We start from the raw sequence: 13,614 nt of genomic DNA on the forward strand, positions 1-13,614 counted from the left end.
ACCCCCTCCTGGGCAGACCTACTAAAGGGAAAAATACCTTCTCCCTGCTGCTGGGTCCTGGCTCCTTCGCTTGGGTACCCCACTGTCAACATCCGCCAATCACTGGCCTCAGTGGTGACATTCTACCTTTGCCTCAGATCAACTGGTCACGTGACGCAAGATGGCCGTGTTACTGCTGCAGCCAGTGACTGTAGGTGTTGACTTCAGCCTATCTCAGCCTGCATTATTAATCAGATTTTTTCTAATAAAACCTTTAGGCCAGGGCTGGCCAACCTGCGGCTCTCCAGCTGTTGTAAAACTACAATTCCCACCATGCCATGCTGTAGGCTGATAGTTGTAGGCTGTCTGGGCATGCTGGGAGTTGTAGTTTTGCAACAGCTGGAGAGCCGCAGGTTGGCCATCCCTGCTTTAGGCGGTGAATCTCTCTACTACATGGACATCACTGCAAATGAAATGCACATCTGTCAGCACTTACACACTGATATAACACTGGCTCCCCCGACATAATGGTGGCCTTTACTATACATTCAATGGTAACAAAGATTGTCCCGCAGGTATCGAATATGCCGCGCACATACTATAGATACGATCAGGGCAGGAACATGCATTACCAAAAAATACATTCCTCATGCATGTCCACCAGTACTTTAATATCTAGCAATAAATACTGCAAATACTGAAACGCGCTGGCACAATCACGTCACTATGATAACAAGGAAGTCTCTCTCTCTCTATGTCATCACCGTCTAGTAAAAATCTATGGATGTTCCAGCAGCATCAAGGGTCTGGTACTGGACACCCTCAAATGTATTACTCTTGAGGTCCAGGGCGTTGGGAGTCCTAGAAATGTAGGACGTATATTGCACAAAATACTGGGATCCTATCCCGTAAGCACCGAAGGTAAGTAAGGAATCCTTACAACAATCTGAAGCTGCCTATAAATGGATATTAACAGGGTACTGTGGAGCGGTGGAGCCCCCAAGCCCAGTGCATACGGTAAGATGGAAAACAGAACAGCCCCCCGAGCGGACAGCGCACATTATGTGATGCTGCTGGGGGGCTGTGCTGGACTGATTCCGTCGGAGCTCAAGGGTGATGCTGGAGGGCCTCTGGCGTCTCTGATGAAGAGTTCCTGATTGGCCGAAAATGTCAATGGGATGAAGCCTTCGTTATCGGTTGTCAGAGTAATCCAACAAGAGGGTCCTGAAAGAGAGAAGGAATGGGGTTAGCGTTCTTCTTGGGGGGGGGGGGGGGGGGGGGGGGGGGTTACATACATTTAAAGGGGTTGTCTCACTTCAGCAAATGGCATTTATCATGTAGAGAAAGGCAATACCAGGCACCAGGGGCAGACTGGCCATAGACCCCAATTTCCTAGTGGGCCGATGCCCAGCGGGCCACCTGAGCCCTTCTCTAACCACAGGGTACGTAATGATCTGATAGTCCTAGCGTTAATTAATGATGGGAGGATCAGGTACCTATGTACCTGGCCGGGTACCACAGGCATCCTCCTCAATTCAACTGTATCACCATCATCAGGCAGGTGATACAGTAGAACACTGTGGCAGACACAGGAGCCCATAGCTTCCTGCCATGTCATTCACCCTCATAGGAAATAGGCTCGGGGCTTGAAGCAGTGTACAGATGACACAGATTAGCAGGCATCTAAGGCCTCATGTGGCCTGCTCTGCAGATGGCATGGCTGGCCCTGCCTACTGGTTAGTAAATTGTTAGTCCATCCCTGGCAGGCACTTACTAATGTATTGTGATTGTCCATATTGCCTCTTTTGCTGGCTTGATTCGTTTTTCCATCACTTTAAACACTGCTCATATCCAGGGGTTACAACCACTGTGTAATCCAGCAGCAGTCGTCGTGCTTGCACACTATAGGAAAAAGAGCCGGGCTCCCTGGTGGGTGGGATTGCGGGAGCGCACATACGCATGCATACGCAGCAGCTCCTGTCCTGGCTACATCGTATTTGTCCTGCAGCGGTGGTCGTAACCCCTGGAAACAAGCAGTGCATAAGTTGATGGAAAAATGAATCCAGCCAGCAAAGGAGGCAATATGGAGAATCACAATACATTATACCTTGCCTTGTATTAACTTTCCCTACATAATAAATACCATTTGAGTGAGAGAACCTCTTTAAAGCGGTTGTCTCACCTCATGAAGTTATATTTATTATGGGTAACATTGATATAAGTAACTTATTAATGTAGATTCATTAACAGTCTATCTTCTTTCTCTTTATAGACTGCTTGTCTCTAGGTGTTACGGCCACCATTGCAATGCAGCAGCGATGGCCACGATTGTGCACAGCAAGAAAAAAAAAAAAGTGGCCTCTCAATCTCCACGGTCATGCTCTCCTGTAAGAAACAGATTGCAGCAACCACTTACCATCGGCTTTCAGGATCTGTACAGGGTCGGCTGAGACTGCTAGTGATTTTGATACACTAGCAGCCTCAGGAGCGCACACACCTGCAAGAGGCAGGATTATATTATCTTAGCACCGCTTGCCTGCTCCATCACTCCCAGCAGAGGCACCGCCGCCACTACAGCTCAGTAAGTGCCCCGGGAGCCGTGCACTGAGGACTGAAATCAGGAGGCGAGACAACCCCTTTAAGGCAGCATTTCTTGATACAAGAGCCCTACTCTTATCGGATTCAAACCGCCCATAGACATTACATTTTAGTCGTCAGCTCCTGCAGCTACAAACGATGCCAGATTGATTGGTTTCATGTCCCAAACCCTGGAGTGTTCCCTGGAGATAAGTGACACCAGTGGTGTGTGGCAGCCACTCATCTTCACTCTGCTTTGAGGAAATAACATAGACAAAAGCCTGTCTATATAGTGCCACCCGTCCCTATAGGCCCATGATATGCTCAGCGTGCTGCCATACGGTGCCCCTGCTCACCAAGATATATAATTTGAGGCACGGCAGATTCAATTAGGGCACTGAGAGGGAAATTTATTAAAACTGGATTTTACACACCAGCGATGGAATAAGATGCACCATAACTATGCAAGTGTCTGGTGTGAATTATAGTAAATGTGTTTGACTGCATCCCTAGAGTCAAGCACAACTGACAAAAAAACAAACAAAAAAAATCAGGGGTGGCATAAAATTAAAAAACTTGCATTAATTACAGGCCACCAAACTATCACAAGTCGCATAAATTCTTCCCGTCGAACACTATATCTATATGGGAGCTGTATGGCATGTGTATGGTGGTGGCAAGCGGGGATCCTCAGGACGATCTCCGGAAAAAATGTTTATTTAGTCAAGGCTCCTTTTGCCAAAGCGTTCACATCAGAAATGGAAATGGGCAAAGAAACTGGTGTGGAAAGCTTTGTTCATTTTATGTGATAGACTGGACACAGAAAACATGTGTACAAGGTACTATCCTATGTATTTCATGGTGTGTAAATGAACAAGGACTTGCTTGGAAATATGTGTACAAGAAGAGTTAGCATTGTCTGCATAGTTTGTTTTGGGATTCTCATTTATTGTGGAACTGAGAATTGGCCTGTCCAATGTCCGAAATAATAAAGCTGGACCTTTTCAGTTAAAAAGTTGGAATTCATCTAGGAGATAGATATATCTGTGTAGAAAATTGTAGTTCCGAATCGATTCTCCGACGTTTTTTCGCTGAACGGGGCTCCGCAGCTGACGTGTTACTCAATTGGTGATGGATGTAGTCAGGACTCTAGATGAAGTGTGGTTGTAAGTATGCAATTAGTAGTTGTGTGTTGTCTTTTATCTAACCTTGATTGTTTGCAAGTTTTCTATTTGTTGTTCTTACCCAATTTAGCTAAAAAAGGACCTATATTTGCCTAATTATACTTATTCCCTTAATAAATTAACTTAATTATTTTACTATTCCTAAAGTGGTGTCCGTAGTCTCTCTGAACAGCATCTGAACCTGAAATGGTGCATTTGTTAGTAATATTTTAAGGTGTAACAAATATTTTTTTTTGTAATGTATAGGGGCAGTGATACTGACTATCTTTGTAATAATATACTTTAATTACTGAAATTGCGCATTTCTATTGAAAAAATAGCTCTAAAGTCACCCATTTTGAGCCTTAGCAACGCTCCTGTCTTCTGTTTACAGAACAGTCAGTGTTGAGCAAGTCTCCACAGTTATGTAAACAGAAGACAGAGGAGCGTTGCTAAGGCTTAAAATGGGCTACCCGTACTTTAGAGCTATTTTTCCAATATAAATGTGTGATTTCAGTAATTAAAGTATATTACAAAAATGGTCAACATCACTGCCCCTATACATTACACAAATAAAAAAAAAAGAATAAAAAAAAGAATAGAGTTACACTTTAACCCCTTAAGGACTTAGGACGTACCGGTACGGCATGGTTCCCGAATCCTTAAGGACCCATGACGTACCGGTACGTCATGGCTTTAAATTTGCTATTCCGGCGCCGCGGGGGTTAATCTGAACGGGATTTCGGCTGAAATCATTAAGCCGGCATCCCGTAACAATGCAGGGGGGGGTCATTTGACCCCCCCGTATCGACGATCGCAGAAAACCACAGGTCAATTCAGACCTGCGGTTTTCTGCGTTTCCGGTCCATTCGGGTGTCCTGTGACCCGATGAACCGGAAAAAGACTGCGATCGGTGGCGTAATTATACACCACCTATCGCAGTCCGTGGATTTGGAGAGGCGGTGCTGGCCCTGGTGCTGAACGCCGCTGTCCAGGGTGCTGATTGGTGCAGGGGAGAGAGGCGCGAGATTCAAACTTCCTGCGCTCCTCTCTCCCCTCCTCTTCCTGTCCAGCACCCTGACCGTGCAGCATCGTCCAGCACCAGCTCCTGTGTCCCCCTAATCGTAATCCATCACCCTCCTGCACCCATCGCCACCCAGGTAGGTTAGGGTCAGTGAGGGAGAGGCACCGTTAGGAAGGGAAAGAAGGGAAAAGTTAGAAAAAAAAAAAAAAACTTTTACACTAAACTTTTCTTTCTTTCTGATCCATCTATCAGACCCCCCCTGCCACTTGCCCCCCCCCCCCACCACCAGCCCCCCCACCTCACCAGCCCCCCCCCCCCCCCCTTCACCACCAGCCTCCTTACCACCACTTTTTTTTTTTTTTTTTTCTGCGTGCGCTGACTGTCCGGCACTTTTTTTGTCCGGCCACTGTTAGCGCATCGCCCGCCCCACCGCTGATCAGCGTTGTACCGCTGATCAGCAACTTTGAACTTTTTTTTTTTTTTTTCTAACACTTGCCCCTTTTTTTTCCTTATTTAGTACGCGAACACCCGTTGCCCCCACACACACGCACATATAATAAAGTTTGCCACACACGCACACATACACGCACACACACGCATGGCCCGCCAGATGTTCTCGGCCGAGGAGGCATACGCCCAGATTGCCTCCGACTCCGAGAGCCCCAGTGAGGATGAGGATGACCCCACGTTCCTTTTGTCATCCGCATCCTCCTCATCATCATCGGATGACGATGAGCCACCAAGGCGGCGGAGACGCCGCCAGGCGGAGCCAGGGGCCCCACATGCTAGGGATCCTGTGGCCCACCCTAGTACGAGCCGCCCTGGGGTTCGTACTGGTTTCCCGGCCCACCAAATAAGTCCACCGGAGCCCCCTGCCGATGAACTTAGCTGGTGTCCCCCAGTGGACTTTGAGCCTGAGATTCCGGATTTTGCTGGCAATCCTGGAATCCAGATTCCCACAGTGGGGTTTACTGAAATTGAGTATTTTAGTTTTTTTTTCAGTAACCCACTGGTGAATCTGATGGTGGAGCAGACGAATCTGTATGCCCAACAGTTCGTCGCTCAAAACCCAGGCTCATTTTTGGCTAGACCCGGTGGCTGGACGCCGGTCAGTGCAGCCGAGATGAGGACATTTTGGGGCCTCGTGCTGCATATGGGTCTAGTCCAAAAACCCAGTGTCAGACAATACTGGAGTGGGGACGTCCTATACCAGACCCCACTGTACAGTATGGTTATGACACGTCCCCGGTTTGAGGCCATCCGGAAATGTCTGCATTATTCCGATAATGCAGCATGTCCACCCCGAGGTGATCCTGCCTATGACCGGCTGTATAAGATACGGCCGGTCATCGATCACTTTGGGGCCACATTTCAGCAGGCCTACGTACCTGGAAGGGAGGTCGCGGTTGATGAGTCTCTCGTTGCGTTCAAGGGGAGACTCAGTTTCCGCCAATATATTCCCACAAAGCGGGCGAGGTATGGCGTGAAGCTATACAAAATTTGTGAGAGTACCTCAGGGTACACTTACAAATTTTGTGTGTACGAGGGGCGAGATTCCCGGATTCAACCCCCAGAATGTCCCCCCACTCTGGGTGTTACCGGGAAACTCGTGTGGGACCTTATGTACCCACTGCTGGATAACGGTTACCACTTGTACGTGGACAACTTTTATACCAGCATTCCCTTGTTCAGGTCCCTTGCCGCCAGATCCACGTTCGCTTGTGGGACCGTGCGGAAAAATCAACGCGGCCTCCCTGCCCACCCCCTCCAGGTACCTATCCCCAGGGGTGAGACCCGTGCACTTACCAGTGGAAACCTGTTGCTGGTCAGATATAAGGACAAGAGGGATGTCCTTATGCTGTCCACAATCCACGGTAACAGCACCACCCCAGTCCCTGTGCGAGGTACCGCGGCAACGGTCCTCAAGCCCGATTGTATCGTCGACTACAATCGGTATATGGGAGGAGTTGATCTCTCTGATCAAGTCCTCAAGCCATATAATGCCATGCGCAAAACCCGGGCATGGTACAAAAAAGTTGCGGTCTACTTGGTACAGGTTGCCATGTACAACTCTTTTGTACTATCCCGAAGCGCTGGCAGCACAGGGACATTCCTCCAATTCTATGAGGCAGTCCTCAAAGACCTGATCTTTTCGGACCGGTAAAGAGCAGGCCAGAGTACCTCGGGAATTGGAGGCGCCCGGATCGTCCCTGGCCAACACTTTCCAGGTGTGGTCCCCCATACTGGAAAGAAGGGACGAACCCAAAAAAGATGCAGAGTGTGTCACAAGAGGGGGATACGGAAGGACACCACTACTCAATGTGACACGTGCCCCGATCATCCGGGCCTCTGCATTATCAATTGCTTCAGGGAGTATCACATTTCCATGGAGTACTAAATTTTTATAATCCCCAACAGTCCACTAGAGAACATAAAAAACTATGGCTCTCAGACTTTGGAGACACGGAAACAATTTTTTTTCCCCCAAAAAATATTAGTTTTAGAGCAGGCATCCTCAAACTGCGGCCCTCCAGAAGTTGTAAAACTATAACTCCCAGCATGCCCAGACAACCTACAGCCATCAGCAGGGCATGGTGGGAATTGTAGTTTTACAACATCTGGAGGGCCGCAGTTTTTAGGATGCCTGCTTAGTGTCTCCAAAGTCTGAGAGCCATACATATAGGGCATCGTCGCGTGCGTAAAAGTCGTCGCTATAAAAATAACTTTTGACCAAACGCCTCGGATGAACGGTGTTAAAAATATAAAATAAAAACGGTGCCAAAACACCCATTTTTGGGCAAAATTTCCATTTGAATCCTTTTTGCCGGTAATAAAGCAAGGGTTAACAGCCAAACAGAACTCAATATTTATGGCCCTGATTCTGTGATTTGCAGAAACACCCCATATGTGGTCGTAAATGGCTATATAGCCGCACGGCAGGGCATAGAACGAAGGGCACTCCATACGGTTTCTGGAAGGCAGATTTTGATGGACAGTTTTTTTTTTGACACCATGTCCCATTAGAAGCCCCCCCTGATGTAGCCTAGACTAGAAACTCCAAAAAAGTGACCCCATCTAAGAAACTACACCCCTCAAGGTATTCAAAAGTTACTTTACAAACTATGTTAACCCTTTAGGTGTTCCACAAAACTAAATAGCGAATGTAGAAACAATTTTTTTTTGTTACATTGCCTCAAAAAAGAGTAATATAGAGCAACCAAAAATCATATTTACCCCTAAAATAGTCCCAAAACAACAACCACCTTATCCCATAGTTTCCTAGATGGGGTCACTTTTATGGAGTTTCTACTCTAGGGGTGCATCAGGGGGCTTGAAAGGGTACATGGTGTAAATAAACCAGTCCAGCAAAATCTGCCTTCCAAAAACCATATGACGTTACCCTTCTTCTATGTCCTGCCGTTTAGCCAAATAGTAGTTTACGACCACATATGGGGTGTTTCTGCAAACTACAGAATCAGGGCAACCCATTTTAAGTTTTGTTTGGCAGTTAACCCTTGTTTTACTCCTGGAATAAATTGATTATATTGGAAAATTTTCCAAAAAATTTAAATTTCTAAATTGCTTCTCCATCTGCCAATAACTCTTGTGGAGCACCTAAAGGGTTAACAAAGTTTGTAAACCCAGTTTTGAATACCTTGAGGGGTGTACTTTCTTAGATGGAGTCACTTTTTTGAAATTTCTATTCTAGGGGTGCAACAGGGGGCTTCAAATGGGACATGGTATAAACAAAACCAGTCCTGCAAAATCTGCCTTCCAAAACCCATATGGTGTTCCCCTCCTTCTATGTGCTCCCGTTTGGCCAAACAGTAGTTTACGACCACATATGGGGTGTTTTTGCAAACTACAGAATCAGGGCAACCCATTTTGAGTTTTGTTTGGCAGTTAACCCCTGTTTTACTCCTGGAAAAAATTGATTATATTGGAAAATTTTCCAAAAAATTGAAATTTCGAAATTGTTTCTCAATCTGCCATTAACTCTTGTGGAAGACCTAAAGAGTTAATACAGTTTGAAAAAACTGTTTTGAATACCTTGAGGGGTGTAGTTTCTAGAATGGGGTCATTTTTGGGAGGTTTCTATTATCTAAGCCTCACAATATGACTTCAAACTTGAACTGGTCCATAAAAAGTGGGATTTTGAAGATTTGTGAAAATTTCAAAATTTGCTTCTAAACTTCTAAGCCTTGTAACATCCCCAAAAAATAAAATATCATTCCCAAAATGCTACAAACATGAAGTAGACATATGGGGAATGTAAAGTCATCACAATTTTTGGGGGTATTACTATGTATTACAGAGGTAGAGAAACTGAAACTTTGAAATTTGCTAATTTTTCAAAATTTTCGGTAAAAATTGTATTTTTTTATGCAAAAAAATTAACTTTTTTTACCCAATTTTAGCAGTGTCATGAAGTACAATATGTGACGAAAAAACTATCTCAGAACGGCCTGGGTAAGTCAAAGCGTTTTAAAGTTATGAGCACTTAAAGTGACACTGGTCAGATTTGCAAAAAATGGCCAAGTCCTTAAGGTGAAATAGGGCTGAGTCCTTAAGGGGTTAAGTGGCGCTGTGAACGGGATTCTCTTCACTCACCCAGCTGCATCTCCACCAGCGACAGACAGAAGAGCTCCTGGATGGTCCCGAGACGCAGCTTGTTTTCACACAGCAAAACCGACTTTTTCACCGACGAACTGTCCGAGTGATTCCTCTGTAGAAATAAGGAGAGACTTTAGAGGGGACTCTCATTACACCCGTTAAAAGGGTTGTCCAGTTTACAGATATTGATGACCTATCCTCAGGGCAGGTCACCAGCACATCGGCAGGGGTCCGACCCCCAGCACCTCCCCAGCCGTTTGAAGGGGTGTAGTGTAATTACAAATGCTATTACAATTCAATGAACGTCAGAGAAAGCTGCAATTATACTTCAACACCTCTACAAAGGAGATGGCATACAGGAAAGCATTCAAACAGCTGATCGACTGGGGTGCTTGGTGTTGTCCCCACCGGGCTGATCTGATATTAAAGGGGATCTCCCATGAATAATGTAAAAAATGAAAATCGGACACAATTTAGTATTCTTTCTAAAAGAGCTAGAACCAGCCCTGTACATCACATGGATCCAGAGATCTCCCCAGTCATTGTTCCAATTGCTCTGCTACATTTATTTCATGCCGGCACCTCAGGAGAAGTGTCCTTTCTGCTGCAGCTTGAGGCTGGGTTCACACTTGAGCGTTTTACAGCGCGTTCAAACGCGCTGTAAAACGCTCAACACATGAAAACCAATGCTTCCCTATGGCCCTGGTTCTCACTTGAGCGTTTTACAGCGCGTTTGAACGCGCTGAAAAACGCCCTACGCTCAAACAAGTTCTTGAGCTTCTTTAGGGCGTTTTGACGCGCGTTTGTGGCCATAGGACACTGCAGTTAATCACACAAACGCGCGTTTACTATTGCAAAAAACGCGCATAAAAACGTGCGACAAAAACGCGCGTTAAACGCGCATATCAAATACGCTCAGGTCTGAACCCAGCCTTAGAGTCTGCAGGCTTTATACACTCCCTGCCTTAAAGGAGCTCAGCTGGAGTCTGTTTGCAGAAACATCTAGGGTAAGGGGTTTCTATTTAAAACAAAAACAAAAAAACTTTGCAGGTGTCCCAAAGAAATCAATGCAGCACATTTCTCCTGACTGCTGGTGGCCAAACGCTCCAATATCTACAGGGCGGCTCCTCTCCTTCTCTGCTGTCCAGATCCCAGAGCTGCAGCTGAATCTTGTTCAGTCTGACATAAAAGCCTGAGCTGCCAAATCCACTTACTGACAGAACTACTCAGCCAGACGGAGCTCCGGCTGAGCGTCCTCCTACCTTCTGGCCTATCATGGCCGGTCCTCGAATGTCTCTGGTCAGAACTAGAGTGATTAGTGGATGACTTCTTTGATCACCAGGGAAGGTGCTGAGCAATTCAAAAGGCAGGAAAAAAAAGGGAAAAAGTTGTAAAATGTTTTGTTTATTTTTTAAAAGGGGGCCTACAGCACGGATGCTGGCTGCGTACACTCCGCGAGCCACAGCGTGGAGGAAGTCAGTCATAGGTGATCACTTTAGACGGCAATAGAGGTGATCAGAAAAGGCTTCCTTGTGGTGTTTTCTTGGACCCAGAGAACTTATCTCCTGGTCTGAAACCTCGCTGGACACCAGAACATGGCACCCAGGGAGCAGTCACTTTATAGCCACTGGGCCCAGCAGTACATTTTCTACAGAACTGGAAAATAAAATAGGGCCTAAGACAGAATTTAACTCTATGGCTTTCTGCATCCATCATTCATCCAGCTGCAAACAGAGCTGTTGCCCCATTTTGTCCCCCACCATAAGATCACCTGGGGGAAGGGGGGGGGGGACAGGAGTTAAAGGGTCACAGAGTTTTATAAAACTTTTGATATGTCGTAGAGATCGGTGCTGAGACCTTACGGTGGGACAGCTACCATCCCAGGAGTCTAAAAAGAGGGATCCCCAAAGGACAATATTTGAGGACACGAAGGAATTGTTCATCTATAGAATCCTTCAGGGTACAGGGCAAGGATATGCAAAATAGGTTTATTCAACTGGGTTATCCCCCCGAGGTTTTAAAAGAAGCTTTCCCATTCTCCCTTCATAGGGATAGGTTAATTCATAGCCACTATAAAGCACCCCCTCAGACCGGAAATTGGCTTAGTCGGAAAGTCTGTGAGACTTTCAGATGTGGAAGTGACTGTATCTGCGGCCCGCTCATTTTGAAGTCTAAAAAATTCTATAGCGTCGCCACCGGAATAAGCTACGTTATGAGAGACTTTGCCAATTCTAGAACTGAGGGAGTCGTCTACCTGTGTACCTGCCCCTGCCCACTTAACTATGTGGGAAAAATACTCCCGGACAAACTTTTCTAGCCCACTTAAATCAATCCTCTCTCCCCCTCTTTTTTCTCTCTTCATGCTTGAGATATTTATTACCCATTATCAACCTTATAACACCCTGGTACATATAAAATGAACAAATTGTATCATTTCTATGTTATACTACCTTTTTCCTCTAATGATCGTCATCATTAATCCAGTTGTTAAAATTTAAACATTCCTATGTGATCTATTCCTTTGTAGACTATGAGTGCTCTCATGTAACTCACTTGTATTACCTATCAATGCATTTACATGTATTCCCGCTTCCAGCGGGTAGTCATTTTTTTTCTCTTTCACCCGTTAAAAATTTCTATAAAAAATTGAATGTAAAAAAAAAAAAAAAAAAAGAATTTAGAAGACGGATGGGAGACCATATTGGTGATGTAAAACATCGGAGAGACAAACCGGTAGCAAGGCATGTTTTGGAGTATCATTCCGGTGATTTTAGTGCCCTACGTTTTCAGGTCATTGAGGTGGTGCGAAGATCCCCTAGAGGTGGGGATTGGGACAAAATGATTCTTCGTACAGAAGAATCATTGGTTAAAAACTGTGAATCCAATGGGTCTCAACGAACAGATCTCCTACTCTTGGTTTCTGTAGTTCATGTAGTTCCCAAAACAGTATTTTGATTATATAAAAAAGTATCCGGGTACCAAGTCAGTGTACAGACTATGATCCTGCCTATGTATAATAGCCAAAAATACGGGCCAAAAAAACGTACACAATTCTATTAGGGACACCCTGGACCACCTTATCATGGATGAGATACCAGGGGTTGTTACCTTTAATTTGTCCCTTTTTCTATTCCCCATTAGGGCACCATAATTGGCTGCTCTGTGATTTACCCAAATAGATAGCGCTGTTGTGTATTAAGAAGTATCGGGGCATGGGGATTGTGTCTGGTAACCATGCTAGCGCTGTGCTGTATCTGCGCTGCTTTGTATGAGGCGTATCCGGTCTTGCGTACCTTACTTCCGGTAAGTGGAACGCATAATGCGTTCCACCGTCTGTCGGCGCTTCCTAGATGCGTTTCACAGCGCCTAGCTGACGTCCCATCCGCCCGAACCAGTATGTATGATACAGCGCTTGCAATTTTTTTAACTAGTATCGCTGCTACCTTTATCACTTTGGGTGTGCATGATATTGAATGGAAAATCATATACCTATTGAAAACCAACATAATGTTCGGCTGACCACATGACCAAAAGTGACGTCAGACACGCGGTTTTCAATATAGCCTATAAAAGGAAACAATAGTAACATCACTGGTGCGGTCCTTTTTATCTTGGTGCCCTTATGATATGTGTCTTATCTATCACTTGCAGGTATCTCAAGTAGCTCGGGACCTAATGCTAACCTACCTATGCCGTATGGGCAATACCAGGAGCCAGTGGGTGAATTACAGGAGCGTAAGGTCCGACTCACAGCAAACTCCCAGTTACCTAGAGCATGCAGCCATGCTTGCAATGGGAGGAGGCTGTGAGTCCCACCCAAGACTAGCTGATATGGCCCAGGCCTCACAGGTGCACCTAAATGTTGCCTGTGGATGAAAATAAGGCACATTTAAATATGGAGTATATACACCTCCAAACATATCTGTATATAAACTACAAAAAAATGGTGTGGTGTCAAAAGGCAGGAAGTGCTCAACCCCATGTGCAGTTGTGTATCTATACCCAGGGGAGCAGATCCTGCACTTGTGGCTCGTTGGTAATGGTGATCACCAGCAAAAATGCATACAGTGGAGGACGCCTGCAGCTGACCACAAATACCACAAAGACAGCCCTAGACATCCTACTGCATGCAGGAGGTAACTGGGAGTTTGCTGTGAGTCGGACCTTAGGCTCCTGTAATTCGCCCACTGGCTCCTAGTATTGCCCATATGGCACAGGTAGGTTAGCGTTAGGTCCTGAGCTACCTGAAATACCTTG

General features: G+C 45.7%; 1 protein-coding gene across 3 annotated transcripts in view; it reads right to left on the bottom strand.

Annotated features, from left to right (window-relative positions):
• Positions 1-487: 487 nt before the first annotated feature.
• Positions 488-13,614, bottom strand: part of LOC120997373 (WD repeat and coiled coil containing) — a 69,169-nt gene continuing 56,042 nt past the window's right edge. For all 3 annotated transcript variants that reach the window (XM_040427424.1, XM_040427426.1, XM_040427425.1), the window contains 2 exons: positions 9,355-9,469; positions 488-1,203 (listed from right to left, as the gene is read on the bottom strand). In XM_040427424.1, coding sequence (XP_040283358.1) covers positions 1,040-1,203; positions 9,355-9,469 — 279 coding nt within the window. In that variant the 3' untranslated portion in view covers positions 488-1,039. The remainder of the gene's footprint in view (positions 1,204-9,354; positions 9,470-13,614) is intronic.

The sequence above is a fragment of the Bufo bufo genome, chromosome 4 (genome assembly GCF_905171765.1).
Source record: "Bufo bufo chromosome 4, aBufBuf1.1, whole genome shotgun sequence".
Lineage (NCBI taxonomy): Eukaryota > Metazoa > Chordata > Amphibia > Anura > Bufonidae > Bufo > Bufo bufo.